Source organism: Salvelinus namaycush, chromosome 36 (assembly GCF_016432855.1).
Source record: "Salvelinus namaycush isolate Seneca chromosome 36, SaNama_1.0, whole genome shotgun sequence".
Lineage (NCBI taxonomy): Eukaryota > Metazoa > Chordata > Actinopteri > Salmoniformes > Salmonidae > Salvelinus > Salvelinus namaycush.
In genome coordinates, this window is record NC_052342.1 from 17,032,493 (window position 1) to 17,051,554 (window position 19,062).

General features: G+C 45.5%; 1 protein-coding gene across 2 annotated transcripts in view; it reads right to left on the reverse strand.

Moving 5' to 3' along the window:
• Nucleotides 1-2,262: 2,262 nt before the first annotated feature.
• Nucleotides 2,263-19,062, reverse strand: part of LOC120030633 — a 28,371-nt gene continuing 11,571 nt past the window's right edge. The window contains exons 2-3 of one of the 2 annotated variants that reach the window (XR_005473662.1): nucleotides 2,567-2,664; nucleotides 2,263-2,401 (exon numbers count right to left, since the gene is read on the reverse strand). Coding sequence is in view for 1 of the 2 variants with exons in the window: in XM_038976066.1 (XP_038831994.1) it covers nucleotides 7,976-9,191 (1,216 nt within the window). In the remaining variant the exon portion in view is untranslated. Of the gene's footprint in view, nucleotides 2,402-2,566; nucleotides 2,665-7,701; nucleotides 9,192-19,062 lie in introns of those variants that run through there. The other variant, XM_038976066.1, reaches the window with a different exon arrangement.

Below are 19,062 nucleotides of genomic sequence, written 5' to 3' on the forward strand. Positions count from 1 at the left end.
GTCATCTGATGCAGCACTCCATCACTTTACTTATTGGTCAAATAGCCCTTAAACAGCCTGGAGGTGTGTTGGGTCATTGCCCTGTTGAAAAACAAATGATAGTCCCACTAAGCGCAATTCAGATGGGATAATCGCTGCATAATGTTGTGGTAGCCATGCTGGTTAAGTGTACCTTGTTAATTCTAAATACATCACAGACAGTGTCACCAGCAAAGCACCCCCACACCATCACACCTCCTCCATGCTTCACGGTGGGAACCACACATGAAGAGATCATCCGTTCACCTACTCTGCGTCGCACAAAAACACAGCGTTTGGAACCAAAAAACTCACATTTGGACTCATTAGACCAAAGGACAGATTTCCCCGGGTCTAATGTCTATTGCTCATGTTTATTGGCCCAAGCAAGTCTCTTCTTCTTATTGGTGTCCATTAGTAGTGGTTTCTTTGCAACAATTAGACCATGAAGGCCTGATTCATGCAGTCTCCTCTGAACAGTTAATGTTGAGATGTTTCTGTTACTTGAACTCTGTGAAGTATTTATTTGGGCTGCAATTTCTGGTAAGGCTGGTAACTCTAATAAATGTATCCTCTGCAGCAGAGTTAACGTTGGGTCTTCCTTTCCTGTGGCTGTCATCATGAGAGCCAGTTTCATCTTAGCACTTGATGGTTTTTGCAACTGCCCTTGAAGAAACATTCAAGTTCTTGAAATGTTCCATACTGACTGACCTTCATGTCTTAAAGTAATTATGGACTGTTGTTTCTCTTTGCTTATTTGAGCTGTTCTTACCATAATATGGACATGGTCGTTTTACCAAACATGACTCTCTGTAAAGGCCGACGCTGGAGTCGAGAAGCAGGTATGGGAAGTTGACATTTATAGGAACAGACAAAGAGCAAGACAGGAACAGCGTCAATCTATGCAGAAGCGGGGAACAGAGATGGGGAACTGACAAATATAGGGGAGGTAATAAACAGGTGATTGAGTGCAGGTGAGTCCACTAATACGCTGATGCGTGTGATGGGAAAAGGCAGGTGTGCATACTGATGGTGGCAGGAGCGCGTAATGCTGGGGAGCCTGGCGAGGGGGAGCAGGCATTTTTTTCTGTATACCACCCCTACCTTGTCACAACACAACTGATTGGCTCAAATGCATTAATTCCCTTTTAAAAAGGCACATATGTTAATTGAAATGCATTCCAGGTGACTACCTCATGAAGCTGGATAAGAGAATTCCAAGAGTGAGCAAACCTATCATGAACACAAAGGGTGGCTACTTTGAAAATATAAAATATAATTTCATTTGTTTAACACTTTTTTGGTTACTACATGATTCGATATGTATTATTTCATAGTTTCATGTCTTCACTATTATTCTACAATGTCACAGTTGTCAGAGTCACCTTTCTTTTTCTTGTCCAACTTTGTGAGTTGAATCTGGGTGTATGTCACATGACTTGGTCCTGCAGCAGCAGCATCTGAAACATACAGGTGAAACACTAATATCTCTACTTAGGGCTCTATTCAGTCTGTGTTGATAAAGGGTTACAGATTGACTGACAGAAATGTAAAAGTTATTTCCAATTGAGCCAACTTATACAGCGTTTACCTTGAATGTAGTCTCCGCTAATGTTGAAACATTGCCTTTAAATCTAAATCACACTGTAACGCTGAACTTCCCCGATATGGACTGAATACAGCCCTTAGTCTTAGTGTGTTAGTCATATTAAACACGTGAAGAACAGCAGCAGTAACTCTATACTGTATTCATATTAAACACTTGAAGAACAGCAGCAGTAACTCTATACTGTATTCATATTAAACACATGAAGAACAGCAGCAGTAACTCTATACTGTATTCATATTAAACACATGAAGAACAGCAGCAGTAACTATACTGTATTCATATTAAACACATGAAGAACAGCAGCAGTAACTCTATACTGTATTCACATTAAACACATGAAGAACAGCAGCAGTAACTCTATACTGTATTCACATTAAACACATAAAGAACAGCAGCAGTAACTCTATACTATATTCATATTAAACACATGAAGAACAGCAGCAGTAACTCTATACTGTATTCATATTAAACACATGAAGAACAGCAGCAGTAACTCTATACTGTATTCATATTAAACACATGAAGAACAGCAGCAGTAACTCTATACTGTATTCATATTAAACACATGAAGAACAGCAGCAGTAACTCTATACTGTATTCATATTAAACACATGAAGAACAGCAGCAGTAACTCTATACTGTATTCATATTAAACACATGAAGAACAGCAGCAGTAACTCTATACTGTATTCATATTAAACACATGAAGAACAGCAGCAGTACCATTATCATTGTTGTCTGAGGGATTGATCGTATCATAGATGTTAGTGTCACCTGTTGGTCAAAGAAGAGAGAGACAGGTTAGTTAGGTTGGTTCTCCCTCAGCTTGTCTAGGGACAGAGAGTACAGTAACATGTTGTTATACAAAGTGGATGTTGATGAGTCAGTGTATGAGGTTAAAGAGAGAGGAGTGATATAGGTCTGGGTTGAGAAACTGACCATGCTGCTGATGTGTATCCCCTGCACCAGGAGCCTGACCCTGGGTAGATCCTTGGTCCTGATGGGGGTCCTGGTTGGTGCTCTGGGTCTGGGGGTGCCTAGAGGGAGAGATACTCATGAAGAACTAAGACGATAAGAACTAAGACGATTCAAATTAACTTCTTATGGCTGAAGGGGCAGTATTGAGTAGCTTGGATGAAAGGTGCCCATATCAAACGGCCTGCTCCTCAGTCATAGTTCCTAATATTTGCATATTATTATTAGTATTGGATAGAAAACACTCTAAAGTTTCTAAAACTGTTTGAATTATGTCTGTGAGATTAACAGAACTCATATTGGCAGGCAAAATCCTGAGTTGAAATCAAAACAGGAAGTCAGAAATCTGAGCCTGTGTGTATTCACACAGTCCCTAAAGTCCCTAAAGAAATCCACTTGAGCTATTAATGATGTTGCACTGCCTAGGGGTTCCACTAGATGTCAACCATCAATAGAAATTCAATGAGACCTCTATGATGTTGTGGGAGAGAATGAGAGCAGAATCAGTCAGGTGTCCATCAAGCAGCCATTTCCTGATCATGCTTTTTCTTCATGCAAGCCACTGACGTTCCATTGCTCACGAAGAGAACAAAGAATACTCCGGTTGGAACTTTATTGAAGCTATATGTTAAAAACATCCTAATGATTGATTCAGTACTTAGTTTGAAATGTTTCTTCGACCGGTAATATCACATTTTGAAGTTTCTGTCCGATATAACGCTGACCAGAATTAGCGTTTGGATATGTAAACCAGACGCGCTAACAAAAGAAGGTATTTGGACATAAATAACGGATTTATCCGAACAAAACAAACATTTATTGTGGACCTGGGATTCCTGGTGTACTTTCTGATCTAGATCATCAAAGGTAATGGAATATTTATCATGTATTTTATTGTTTATAGTGACGCCATCTTTGCAGCTGTGGTATGCTATTTTTGAGCGCCGTCTCAGATTATAGCGTGCATTTCTTTTTCCGTAAAGTTTTTTTGAAATCTGACACAGCGGTTGCATTAAGGAGAGGTATATCTATGATTCAATGTGTATAACTTGTATTATCATCTATATTTATGATGAGTATTTATGTTGAAACGATGGGCTATGCAAAGTCACTTGATGTTTTTGCATTTAGTGAATCTAGTCGCCTCAATGTAAACTCAGATTTTTTTATATAAATATGAATTTAATCAAACAAAACATGCATGTATTGTGTAACATGAAGTCCTATGAGTGTCATCTGATGAAAATAATCTAAGGATAGTGATTAATTTTATCTCTATTCTGGTTTTTGTGAAGCTATCTTTAGCTGGGAAAAATGGCTGTGATTATTTTTGGTTTTGTGGTGACCTAACATAATCGTTTGTAGTGCTTTCGCTGAAAAGCCTATTTGAAATCGGACACTTTGGTGGGATTAACAACAAGATTACCTTTAAAATGATATAAGACACATGTATGTCTGAGGAATTTTAATTATGAGATTTCTGTTGTTTTGAATTTGGCGCCCTGCACTTGGACTGGCTGTTGTCATATCATCCCGTTAACGGGACTGCAGCCATAAGAAGTTTTAAATTACTATAAATATTAAACTTTCATGAAATCTCAAGTGCAATACATCAAAATAAACTTAACTTGTTGTTAATCTAGCCGCCGTGGCACGCCCTGACCATAGAGAGCATTTTATTCTCTTTGTTGGTTAGGTTGAGGTGTGACTAGGGTGGGTTATTTGGGTTGTTGCATGTCTATGTTGGCCTGGTATGGTTCCCAATCAGAGGCAGCTGTTTATCGTTGTCTCTGATTGGGGATCATATTTAGGCAGCCCCACTGTGTTTTGTGGGATCTTGTTTTGAGTTAGTGCATGTAGCACGTCTTTTGTTACGGTTCGTTGTTTGTTTCCTTTTTGTTTTGTAAGTTTCACAAATAAAGATGTGGAACTCAGAGCACGCAGCGCCTTGGTCCGTCTCTAGACACAACCGTGACAGATGATCCCACCACACCAGGACCAAGCAGCGTGCCCAGGAGGAGAGTGTATCCTGGACTTGGGAGATTTTGGAAGGGAAGGGATCCTGGACTTGGGAGGAAATCCTGGCAGGACAGGATTGCCTTCCTTGGCGGCAGACGCAGGGAGAGAAGGGAGGACAGCGACGACGCCGGGGATCGCGGCCACAAGGAAAGCCCAAAAGACAGCCCTAATTTATTTTTGGGGGGGCACACGGGGTGGTCGGCGGAGTTGGGGGGTGAACCAGAGCCAGTCAGGGAATCAAAGGAGGAACTCGATGAGAGATTCCGGAGAGAGGTGGTGGCGATGAGAGTGCTGCAGAGCGGGTGTGCTGAGGAGCGTGACACCAGTCCGGTGTCATCTGCACCGGTTTCACGCATCTGGCCTCCAGTGCGCCTCCCCAGTCCGGTACGTCCTGTGTCTCCTCCACGCACTCGCCCTGAAGTGTGTGTCACCGTTCAGGTACAATTTGTGCCAGTTCTACGCACCAGATCTCCAGTGCGCCTCCACAGTCCAGTACGTCCTGTGCCAGCTCCCCGCACTCGCCGTGCGGAGTGTGTCATCAGTCCAGGACAATTTGTGCCAGCTCTACGCACCAGACCCCCAGTACGCCTCCACATTCCTGTACGTCCTGTGCCTGCTCCTTGCACTCGGCCCCACGCATCAGGCCTCCAGTTCACCTCCCCAGTGCGGTATGTCCTGTGCCTTGCGCCTTGGTCCGTCTCTACACACGACCGTGACACGCCGTCTCAGATTTCAAAAAGGCTATACGGCGAAAGCAAACCATGCGATTATCTGAGGACAGTGTCCAGCACACAAATGCATAACAACTCATTTTCAACCAGGGAGTTGCGACACGAAAGTCAGAATAGCGATATAATATATGCCTTACCTTTGAAGATCTTCTTATGCTGGCACTCCAAAAGGTCCCAGTTACATTACAAATGGTCCTTTTGTTCGATAATGTCCTTCTTTATATCCATAAAAACTCTGTTTAGCTGGCGCGCTTCAGTCAATAATCCACTCGGTTTCCCTCCTTCAAAATGCATACAAAATTAATCCCAAACGTTACCAATAAACTTATCCAAACAAGTCAATCAACGTTTATAATCAAACAATAGGTACCCTAATATGCAAATAAATTATACAATTTAAGACGGAGAACCGTTATTGTCTTTACAGGAGAAAAATACCAAAGAACACGCTCTCATTCACGCACTTGGAAACACTACAGTCAAAATAGGAGCCACCTAGGAAAACTATAATTTCTGGCTAATTTTTCCAAAAAATAGCCTGAAACTTTTTCTAAAGACTGTCGACATCTAGTGGAAGCCCTAGGAACTGCAATCGGGCACGATTTCGCCCTATTATAAAAGTGCTAGCCATTGAAATCAGTGGTAGGATGATTATTAATTTTTTTGCGATGGTTTGTCATCGGGGTTTCGCCTGCCATTTCAGTTCTGTTATACTTAGACAGTATTTTAAAATTTTTAGAAACTTTAGAGTGTTTTCTATCCAAATCTACCAATATGCATATCCTAGCTTCTGAGCCTGAGTAGCAGGCAGTTTACTTTGGGCACGCTTTTCATCCGGACGTCAAAATACCGCCCCCTATCCCAAAGAAGTTAACACAGTGTGGGCCAGAAGTATACAAGGGCAAGAAGTATACAGAATGGTATCGTCTGCGTAGAGGTGGATCAGATAATCACCAGCAGCAAAAGCGAGATCATTGATGTATACAGAGAAAAGAGTCGGCCCGAGAATTGAACCCTGTGGCACCCTCATAGAGACTGCCAGAGGTCCGGACAACAGGCCCTCTGATTTGACACACTGAATTATGTCTGAGAAGGAGTTGGTGAACCAGGCGAGGCAGTCATTTGAGAAACCAAGGCTGTTGAGTCTGCCGATAAGAATGTGGTGATTGACAGAGTCGAAAGCCTTGGCCAGGTTTATGTATACAGCTGCACAGCATTGTCTCTTATTGATGGAAGTTATGATATCATTTAGGACCTTGAGCGTGGCTGAGGTGCACCCTTGACCAGCTCGGAAACCAGATTGTATAGCGGAGAAGGTGTGGCGAGATTCGAAATGGTCGGTGATCTGTTTGTTACCTTGGCTTTCGAAGACCTTGGAAAAGCAGGGTAGGATAGATATAGGTCTGTAGCAGTTTGGGTCTAGAGTGTCTCCCCCTTGAAGAGGGGGATGACCACGGAAGCTTTCCAATCTTTGGGAATCTCAGACGATATGAAAGAGAGGTTGAACAGGCTAGTAATAGGGGTTGCAACAATTTCGGCTGATAATTTTAGAGAGGGTCCAGATTGTCTAGCCCTGCTGATTTGTAGGGGTCCAGATTTTTCAGCTCTTTGTTGATTGCCCCTCTATATTAACTGTTCGTCAGTTGGTTCCCCGTGTCAGTATTGTTGTCGTAATGTTGTTTTGTTCCCCCTCTCCAGACGATGTTCTTTTTTTGTTATATGTCCTTTTAGCCATTAAATGTTCACTCCCTGTACTTGCTTCTCGTCTCCCAGCATATTATCTGGTAACATAAAATGTACAGAATAGCAATTCAACTCGCCCCTGCCTACCCAATAGCAGGTAGGTATCAGTCCGCATTAACCCCTACAGGTCTGATAGATGCCGCTCTGCCTTACCACTGAGCTCGTCTACAGCTCGGGACTGTACCTCAGACTCAACAGTAAGGGCCTTACAGTAAAGTGGGCTATCCCTGAAGTCGTGTGCCTACGCTCCCTCACCCTGAACCTTATAAACCCGGCGCCTTCTCAGGATCGAACGGGCCAGAGTTTCAACCTCAACCACACCATGAGCGGGTCGCCTTCCTCTGGGTTGGCTTTAGCCCAGAGACACCTCTCCCTACGACTCTTACCAATGCACTCAGTAACTATAGTTTGGTCTCAGGTTAGGTTCCTTTATACCAGCCACTAGGGTCCCTGATAGACTAACTAACCAGATGCTAAAAAAAATCCTCAATGAATCAAGTCTATTCCGGAGACAGAAAGTAAAATGACACGCACTTGTATGACTCTTTGATGACACAGGGTTTCAGAACAATAACACAAGTTTATTCAAAATTCCAGAAACAGGCATACAAAAAAAATCCCAGACCAATTAATCAATCACAAATCAATATCACCAATCAATGATAGGCAAACATCAACAGTAAATTAAATTGATAGACCTCATCAGCGCCCTTAACTAAAACCTTATTGGGGTATGCCAATAAAATATTTTTTGTCTATTACAATATTATGAGAAGCACAATATTTAATAACAAGAAAAACAGTTTCTTACCTACTACAACTCTACCAACAGTTTTTTGGCTCCCCCCTCAGGATGATCAGTCTCTAACCACTACTTTAACTATGAATACATTTTGGCTTCACTGACATGTTTACTGCTGTGACATTTGTTTTTACACACAGTGCAATGGTTCTTTTTCATCATTTTACACACTGAGGCATCTTTTTCACGCGTGCATGGATAGTGACAGTTTTCCTCACACACTTCACAGGTGGTTGCGAACAATTTCGGTGTAGGTATCCTTTCTCTGTAAGACCTTACATTATCAGAAACAGAGTTAGTGTACCTCTCTTTCTTGTGTTTCTCCTGGGCTTCTTGAGTCTGCTTGACTTCAACCTGCTTCAGATTAATCAGGTGGACCCGCTTGTGTATGTTGCTGACACACGCCTCCAGTTGTTTGCGTTCTCTCAGAACTCCTTCAGTGATCTTCACGCTTTTGGGTTCCATTTTATAGTCAAAAAACTTGTCCATGGACTTTGCTTCCTTGTCCCACGCTGTCTTCTGACTAAACACATATTCTTCATAATCCTCATTTTCTTCATCAAAGACTTCACATTGACAGTTGTTGAACACAAAATGAACAGGCTGATTCCTGTCATTTTTGGCACAAGGAAGGTTTGCTCTTGTAATAGCTTCAATGGCATTCTTTGGGGACCTCCCTAGTGAGTCTGTGATAAGGGCTACAATGTTCTTCTCCATGTCTTTGCCAAATAAAGACAAAACTGAATCGAAGATGTACTTCTGTCTGTCACTGAGTCGATTCTCAGTTGCCTTTACCACAAAACCCACAACATCAATTTGGTGAATTCCATTGGTAGACCTAAACATCTCCAACAGTTTTCCAGAGATCAGTTGGTCTTCTTGGATCCCTCTGGTGTCTCCGTACCCAGGAGTGTCAATGATGGTGAGAGAGAAGGGGACTCGTAGGCCCTCACACCCGAAGACTTCATATATAGTGACTGCTGTAGTTTGACTTTCACTTCGACTTCCTTTTTCCTCCTCAACGATCTGAAACCAGACTTTGTCCTCCCACTCTACTCCTAGGACATGATTGACCATGGCATTGATCAGAGTTGATTTCCCTGTTCCTGTCTCTCCCACTATCAGTAGGGTTTTGTTGACCTTGGTGGGATCTCTCTCTCCAAAGGTCCATTTTCTGAGTTGATCAACCTCATCCAGACTCTGTTTCTTTGTTACCAGACGATACCGTGCAGGAGGTCCTTGATTGATACAGGTACTTATTGCAATGGTGTCTTGTATTTTTGATGGTGTGTCCCTAAAATGTGAAATAAATGAACATGTGTTATACTCTTAACCCCTATGCATTTAATTTTACATTAAATTGTACTGTAACAATGAATATCCTCTTACTCTACAATATGAATGATGTCCACAACCTTAGGTACACAAATGTCTAAGTTTAGTTATTCACATGGCATGGATCAACTACTTCATGTTTATCGTGAACAATGTCATTTATTTTAATGGGCATTGTGGTCATATTCTTTGCCCTAAGCCAGATCCACTCTGTCTGTATGGGACGTCATTTATTGTCCTTTTACTCAGAGATCTTAAGGGTGGTATAGGGGGTGATTCAACATCTTTAATTTTGAGGCTGTAGCATAAGATAAAGTATCCTAAATCTCTTGTTCTATTTAATCTAAATAAATAACACATTAGATTTTAATGTATTTACATTTTTGCTTCTTCCCTGGCTCTTTTCCTTGGAGTCTTGATTTGCACAGACTGGGTCATATTATGACTGTAGCAGTTATACTCTGCAGTGGAACATGTTTATGTTTGACACCGATTTAATGGCATTCTACCTGACTGACTTAGTCGATGGTTTGATTAGTCAACCAACTCTCTCTGCCATTTCAGTCCTTGTCACGACTTCCGCCGAAGTCGGCCCTTCTCCTTGTTCGGGTTGTGTTCGGCGGTCGACGTCACCGGCTTTCTAGTCACCACCGATCCATTTCTCTGTTTCGTTTTGTTTTGTCTGTATTATACACACCTGGTTTCATTTCCCCTATTATGTTCCCTATTTAACCCTCTGGCTTTCATTTCTGTTTTGTCCGTGATTGTTTGTTACGTTAGTGGTTGTTGTTATTTCTTATGTGTTTGTAATTATTCCCTTTGTGGAATTTTGCTGAAATTTTGTGTAAACGTTTTTGTTTCGCTCAACACCTGTGTCCTGCAATTGACTCTGCAACTTCTCCGCACACAACCCTGACAGAATCACGGACCAAACTTCAAATGGAGTCAGCAGGCGCAGCCAGCCCTTCTCTCCCAGTCGAGGAGCAAGTTCAACAGCACGCGACCATGTTGCACAGTTTAGGGACAGCCATGGATCGCGTGCTGCAGACAATGGACCGATGGGAGAGAGGAGGTCTCCCGGGAAATCATACCCCATCACCCCCACCCGCGCCTCTCCCTACTCCACCGGCCATCCCTCCATCGTCAGGACCCAGTGGGATTCGGCTCTCGCTCCCAGGAGCGTATGACGGTACAGCCGCCGGGTGCCAGGGGTTCCTCCTACAGCTGGAGCTATACCTGGCAACTGTTCATCCGTCCCCTTCGGGACGAGAGAGAGTGGGCGCCCTCATCTCCTGTCTGACTGGTAAGGCCCTGGAGTGGGCCAACGCCATCTGGGGAAGAGAGGGCCAAACCCTGGATGACTATGATGACTTCTCTCGCCGCTTCCGGGCGGTCTTTGATCATCCACCTAAAGGGAGAGCGGCGGGAGAGCGTTTGTTCCATCTCAGACAGGGGATGAGGAGCGCTCAATATTTCGCCCTGGACTTCCGTACTCTGGCCGCTGGTGCGGGATGGAATGAGCGGGCCCTGATCGATCACTACAGGTGTAGTCTACGAGAGGACGTTCGTAGGGAGTTAGCCTGCAGGGACACCACTCTTAACCTGGACCAGCTGGTGGATTTATCTATCCGGCTGGATAACCTGTTGGCCTCCCGCGGACGTCTAGATCGGGGTCCGCCCGTTCCATTACCCAGCCCCTTGGATCCTACACCGATGGAGTTAGGAGGGGCTGCTAGTAGGGAGACCGGAGGGAGGACCACTCCATGCACCAACTGTGGACGCAGAGGACACACTGCTGTCCGGTGCTGGGGTGTTTCTCCTGGAAGTCGAGGTAGCAGGCGGAGCACTGATGGGTCATCTCCGGTGAGTAGGCACATAACTCACCCAGAGTCTTCTGTTGCGCACATGTGGTTACATATAGAATTTCCTGAGTTTTCCTCGCATCCCCAGCATAAGGCGCTAGTAGATTCAGGCGCAGCTGGGAACTTTATTGATCGCTCTTTAGCACATAGATTAGGGATCCCTATTATTCCTGTTGATGTTCCCTTCCCTGTACATGCCTTAGATAGTCGTCCTTTGGGGTCGGGGCTGATTGGGGAGGTCACAGCGCCCATCGCTATGAGAACGCAGGGGGATCACGAGGAGAGAATTAGTCTCTTTTTGATCGACTCTCCTGCGTTTCCTGTTGTGTTGGGTCTTCCCTGGTTGGCCTCTCATGATCCGATTATTTCGTGGCAACAGAGGACTCTCAAGGGATGGTCCTGTCAGTGTTCAGGTAGATGTGTAGGTGTTTCCTTAGGTGCCACTACGGTGGAAAGTCCAAACCAGGTTTCCAACATGCACATTCCTCCCGAATATGCCGATTTGGCACTCGCCTTCTGTAAAAAGAAGGCGACTCAATTACCACCCCATCGACCGGGGGATTGTGCGATAGATCTCTTGGTAGACGCTACACTTCCCAGGAGTCACGTGTATCCTCTGTCACAGGAGGAGACGGTGGCTATGGAGACATATGTCACCGAATCTCTGGGACAGGGATACATTCGGCCTTCCATCTCACCTGTCTCCTCGAGTTTCTTTTTTGTGAAGAAGAAGGATGGAGGTTTGCGCCCGTGTATTGATTATCGAGGATTAAATAAGATCACGGTAAAATACAGTTACCCGCTACCACTCATAGCCAGTATGACCGAGTCATTACACGGGGCGCGCTTCTTCACAAAATTGGACCTCAGGAGCGCTTACAACCTGGTGCGTATTAAGGGGGGAGATGAGTGGAAGACAGCATTTAGCACCACTTCTGGGCATTATGAGTACCTCGTCATGCCGTACGGGTTAATGAATGCTCCATCAGTCTTCCAATCATTTGTGGATGAGATCTTCAGGGACCTGCACGGGCAGGGTGTAGTGGTGTATATAGATGACATTCTAATATACTCCGCTACACGCGCCGAGCATGTGTCCCTGGTGCGTAGGGTGCTTGGTCGACTGTTGGAGCATGACCTGTACGTCAAGGCTGAGAAATGTCTGTTCTTCCAACGATCCATCTCCTTCCTAGGGTACCGCTTTTCAGCGTCAGGGGTAGAGATGGAGAATGACCGCATTTCAGCCGTGTGTAATTGGCCGACTCCAACCACGGTAAAGGAGGTGCAGCGGTTTTTAGGGTTTGCCAACTACTACCGGAGATTTATCCGGGGTTTTGGTCAGGTAGCGGCTCCCATTACCTCACTGCTGAAGGGAGGACCGGTGCGACTGCAGTGGACAGCTGGGGCGGACAGGGCTTTTGGTCACCTGAAGGCTCTGTTTACCTCGGCTCCAGTTCTGGCTCATCCTGATCCTTCCTTAGCATTCATAGTTGAGGTGGACGCGTCCGAGGCGGGGATAGGGGCTGTGCTGTCTCAGCGTTCGGGTACGCCACCAAAGCTCCGCCCCTGTGCATTCTTTTCGAAGAAGCTCAGCCCGGCGGAGCGAAACTATGATGTGGGGGACCGGGAGTTGCTAGGTGTTGTCATGGCTCTGAAAGCGTGGAGACACTGGCTTGAGGGGGCTAGACACCCTTTTCTCATTTGGACTGATCACCGCAATCTGGAGTACATCCGGGCAGCGAGGAGAATGAACCCTCGCCAGGCAAGGTGGGCCATGTTTTTCACCCGTTTTGATTTCACCCTTACCTACAAACCAGGTTCCCAGAACGTTAAGGCAGATGCACTGTCCCGGCTGTATGATACAGAGGAGAGGTCCACAGATCCCACTCCCATAATTACAGCCTCTCGCCTGGTGGCACCGGTGGTGTGGGAGGTGGACGCGGACATCGAACGGGCGTCACGTACAGAGTCCATTCCACATGACTGTCCAGCGGGGCGTCTGTACGTTCCGTTTGATGTCCGCAATCGTTTGATCTGTTGGGCTCATACGTCACCCTCCTCTGGTCATCCTGGTATCGGTCGGACGGTGCGCTGCCTTTCTGGGAAGTACTGGTGGCCCACTTTAGCTAAGGACGTGCGGGTTTATGTTTCCTCCTGTTCGGTATGTGCACAGTGCAAGGCACCTAGACATCTGCCCAGAGGGAAATTACAACCCCTTCCCGTTCCACAGCGACCATGGTCACACCTATCGGTGGATTTCGTGACGGATCTTCCCCCGTCGCGGGGTAACACCACGATCCTGGTCGTTGTGGATCGGTTTTCTAAGTCCTGCCGTCTCCTTCCTTTGCCCGGTCTCCCTACGGCTGTACAAACTGCGGAGGCTCTGTTCACCCATGTATTCCGGCACTACGGGGTGCCTGAGGATATAGTTTCTGATCGGGGTCCCCAATTTACGTCTAGAGTCTGGAGGGCGTTTATGGAACGCCTGGGGATCTCGGTCAGCCTTACCTCAGGTTTCCACCCCGAGAGCAACGGGCAGGTGGAAAGAGTAAACCAGGATGTGGGTAGGTTTCTGAGGTCCTATTGCCAGGACCGGCCGGGGGAGTGGGCAGCTTACATCCCCTGGGCCGAGATGGCCCAAAACTCCCTCCGCCACTCCTCTACCAACCTATCACCTTTTCAGTGTGTGCTAGGTTACCAGCCGGTCCTGGCACCATGGCATCAGAGCCAGATTGAGGCTCCTGCGGTGGATGAATGGTTTCGGCACTCAGAAGAGACTTGGAACGCTGCCCACGTACGGCTACAACGTGCCATCAGGAGACAAAAGGAGAGTGCCGACCGCCACCGCAGTGAGGCCCCGGTGTATGCACCGGGGGATCGGGAACGCCGCAGCCCGTCTGGTGTTCAACCTTCCCAAGTTCTCTCACGTCACCCCGCTCCTCCGCTCTCTCCACTGGCTTCCAGTTGAAGCTCGCACCCGCTACAAGACCATGGTGCTTGCCTACGGAGCTGTGAGGGGAACGGCACCTCCGTACCTTCAGGCTCTGATCAGGCCCTACACCCAAACAAGGGCACTGCGTTCATCCACCGACCGCCACCGCAGTGAGGATCGGGTCTGGCTCTCGACCCGAAACCTACCCCTTCACCTGCCCTGCCGGAAACTGGGTCCGCGGTTTGTGGGGCCATTTAAAGTCCTGAGGAGATTGAACGAGGTTTGTTATAGGTTACAACTCCCCCCTGATTACCGTATTAACCCCTCGTTCCATGTGTCTCTCCTCAGGCCGGTGGTGGCTGGTCCGCTCCAGCAGTCTGAGGTGCGGGAGGTTCCTCCGCCCCCTCTTGACATCGAGGGGGTCCCGGCGTATAGCGTAAGAGCCATCATGGATTCTAGGCGTCGGGCGAGGGGCCTTCAGTACCTCGTGGAGTGGGAGGGGTACGGTCCGGAGGAGAGATGCTGGGTACCGGTGGAGGACATTCTAGATCCGTCTATGTTACAAGAGTTTCACCGTCTCCACCCAGATCGCCCTGCATCTCGCCCTCCGGGTCGTCCTCGAGGCCGGTGTCGTCGCGCTGCTGGAGCCGCGCGTCAAGGGGGGGGTACTGTCACGACTTCCGCCGAAGTCGGCCCTTCTCCTTGTTCGGGTGGTGTTCGGCGGTCGACGTCACCGGCTTTCTAGTCACCACCGATCCATTTTTCTGTTTCGTTTTGTTTTGTCTGTATTATACACACCTGGTTTCAATTCCCCTATTATGTTCCCTATTTAACCCTCTGGCTTTCATTTCTGTTTTGTCCGTGATTGTTTGTTACGTTAGTGGTTGTTGTTATTTCATATATGTTTTGTAATTATTCCCGTTGTGGAATTTTGCTGAGATTTTTGAGTAAACGTTTGGTGTTTCGCTCAACACCTGTGTCCTGCATTTGACTCTGCTACTTCGCCGCACACAACCCTGACAGTCCTCCATGATAATGAATGAATATTAACTACAAAAAGATTTAATGGAAGGGTTGGCATCAGCAAACACCAGCTATTCTTAGTTATTAAACATGAGGTTGTAATTATGAGGAAGCTTAATGCGAAGGTTGGGGTATAATCAGGTATTGTTATCCCTCTGTTATTATCTATGGTACTAAATGATGCCTGTCTTCCATTATGTGGCAAACGTTTTTGAAGCTCAGCTCAAAATGCGTCCCAGACTCAGTGACCTTTCCTGGGAGAGATTTTAACCTGACAGTAGATTCTACTATTGATACCACTAATACTGACATTAACCTCACTAGGGTATGTGGGACGGTAGCGTCGCACCTCGTCAACAGCCAGTGAAACTGCAGGGCGCCATATTCAAAACAACAGAAATCCCATAATTTAAATTCCTCAAACATACAAGTATTTTACACCATTTTAAATATACACTTGTTGTAAATCCAGCCAAAGTGTCCGATTTTAAAAAGGTTTTACGACGAAAGCACACCAAACGATTATGTTAGGTTAGAGCCAAGTCACAGAAAAAGACAGCCATTTTTCCAGCCAAAGAGAGGAGTAACAAAAAGCAGAAATAGAGATAAAATTAATCACTAACCTATGATAATCTTCATCAGATGACACTCATAGGACTTCATGTTACACAATACAGGTATGTTTTGTTCGGTAAAGTTCATATTTATACAAAAAAATCTGAGTTTAGGAGGGACGCTACTGTCTCACTTGGCAAAAAGCCTGAGAAAATGCAGAGCGCCAAATTCAAATTAATTACTATAAAAATTACTATAAAAATCTAACTTTCATTAAATCACACATAAAAGATACCAAATTAAAGCTACACTTTAAGAACAGGACAGGGCTCCGGGCAGCCGAGCGGAAATGGAGGAAAACTCGCCTCCCTGCGGACCTGGCATCCTTTCACTCCCTCCTCTCTACATTCTCCTCTTCTGTCTCTGCTGCTAAAGCCACTTTCTACCACTCTAAATTCCAAGCATCTGCCTCTAACCCTAGGAAGCTCTTTGCCACCTTCTCCTCCCTCCTGAATCCTCCTCCCCCTCCCCCTCCTCCTCCCTCTCTGCGGATGACTTCGTCAACCATTTTGAAAAGAAGGTCGACGACATCCGATCCTCGTTTGCTAAGTCAAACGACACCGCTGGTTCTGCTCACACTGCCCTACCCTGTGCTTTGACCTCTTTCTCCCCTCTCTCTCCAGATGAAATCTCGCGTCTTGTGACGGCCGGCCGCCCAACAACCTGCCCGCTTGACCCTATCCCCTCCTCTCTTCTCCAGGCCATTTCCGGAGACCTTCTCCCTTACCTCACCTCGCTCATCAACTCATCCTTGACCGCTGGCTACGTCCCTTCCGCCTTCAAGAGAGCGAGAGTTGCACCCCTGCTGAAAAAACCTACACTCGATCCCTCCGATGTCAACAACTACAGACCAGTATCCCTTCTTTCTTTTCTCTCCAAAACTCTTGAACGTGCCGTCCTTGGCCAGCTCTCCTGCTATCTCTCTCAGAATTACCTTCTTGATCCAAATCAGTCAGGTTTCAAGACTAGTCATTCAACTGAGACTGCTCTTCTCTGTGTCACGGAGGCGCTCCGCACTGCTAAAGCTAACTCTCTCTCCTTTGCTCTCATCCTTCTAGACCTATCGGCTGCCTTTGATACAGTGAACCATCAGATCCTCCTCTCCACCCTCTCCGAGTTGGGCAAGCGTCCCCCCCCCCCTTAAAAGAGTTAGATGCACAATTGTAAAGTGGTTGTTCCACTGGATATCATAAGGTGAATGCACCAACTTGTAAGTCGCTCTGGATAAGAGCATCTGCTAAATGACTTAAATGTTAAAATGTACACTTGTTGTGAATCCAGCCAACATGTCAGAATTCAAATAGGCTTTTCGGCGAAAGCAAACGGTGCTATTATCTGAGGATAGCAACAGAGTAAACAAAGAGAGAGAAGCATATTTCAACCCTGCAGGCGCGACACGAAACGCAGAAATAAAAATATAATTCAGGCCTTACCTTTGACGAGCTTCTGTTGTTGGCACTCCAATATGTCCCATAAACATCACAAATGGTCCTTTTGTTCGATTCATTCCGTCGATATATATCCAAAATGTTAATTTATTTGGCACGTTTGATCCAGAAAAACACCGGTTCCAAATTGTGAAACGTGACTACAAAATATCTCAAAGGTTACCTGTAAACTTTACCAAAAAATGTCAAACTACTTTTGTAATACAACTTTAGGTATTTTTTTACGTAAATAAGCGATAAAATTGAAGACGGGATGATCTGTGTTCAATACAGGATTAAAACCAACTGTAGCTAGCTTTCTGGTCATGCACTTCTATCTAACAGGACACTTCAAGTGACTCTCCTTCAACATGGCCGTACTTCTTCATTACACAAAGGAATAACCTCAACCAATTTCTAAAGACTGTTGAAATCCAGTGGAAGCGGTAGGAACTGCAAGAAAGTCCCTGAGAAATCTGGTTTCCCAATGAAACCTCATTGAAAAGAGAGTGACCTCAAAACAAACCAAAATCGGAATGGTTTTTCCTCTGGGTTTCGCCTGCTAAATATGTTCTGTTATACACCCAGACATGATTCAAACTGTTTTAGAAGCTTCAGAGTGTTTTCTATCCAAATCTACTAATAATATGCATATCTTATCTTCTGGAGATGAGTAGCTGGCAGTTTAATTTGGGCATGCATTTCATCCAAATTCCGAATGCTGCCCCCTACCCAAGAGAAGTTAAGGCATGCCGGGCACCTTCAAGCTACAGTTGAAGTCGGAAGTTTACATACATCTACTTTGTGCATTTTTCCAACAATTGTTTACAGACAGATTATTTCAGTTATAATTCACTGTATCACAACTCCAGTGGGTGAGAGGTTTACATACACTAAGTTGACTGTGCCATTAAACAGCTTGGAACATTTCAGAAAATGATGTCATGGATTTAGAAGCTTCTGATAGGCTAATTTACATAATTTGAGTCAATTGGAGGTGTACCTCTGGATGCATTTCAAGGCCTACTTTCAAACTCAGTGTCTCTTTGCTTGACATCATGGAAAAATCAAAAGAAATCAGCCAAGACCTCAGAAATAACATTTTAGACCTCCACAAGTCTGGTTCATCCTTGGGAGCAATTTCCAAATGCTTGAATGTACCACGTTAATCTGTACATACAATAATACGCAAGTATAAACACCATGGGACCACGCAGCCGTCATACCGCTCAAGAAGGAGACGCGTTCCGTCTCCTAGAGATGAACATACTTTGGTGCGAAAAGTGCAAATCAATCCCAGAACAACAGCAAAGGACCTTGTGAAGATGCTGGAGAAACAGGTACAAAATTATCTATATCCACAATAAAACGAGTCCTATATCGACATAACCTGAAAGGCCGCTCAGCAAGGAAGAAGCCACTGCTCCAAAACCGCCATAGAAAAGCCAGACTACGGTTTGCAACTGCACATGGGGATAAATATCTTACTTTCTGTCTTCTGGTCTGATGAAACAAGAATAGAACTGTTTGGCCATAATGACCTTCGTTATGTTTGGAGGAAAAAGGGGGAGGCTTGCAAGCCGAAGAACACCATCCCAACCGTGAATCACGAGGGTGGCACTATCATGTTGTGGGTGTGCTTTGCTGCAGGAGGGACTGGTGCACTTCACAAAATAGATGGCATCATGAGGGAGGAAAATGTTGTGGATATATTGAAGCAACATCTCAAGACATCAGTCAGGAAGTTAAAGCTTAGTCGCAAATGTGTCTTCAAAATGGACAATGACCCCAAGCACACTTCCACACTTCTGGCAAAATGGCTTAAGAAGAACAAAGTCAAGGTATTGGAGTGGCCATCACAAAGCCCTGACCTCAATCCTATAGAACATTTGTGGGCAGAACTGAAAAGCATGTGCGAGCAAGGAGGCCTATAAACCTGACTCAGTTACACCAGCTCTCCTAGGAGGAATG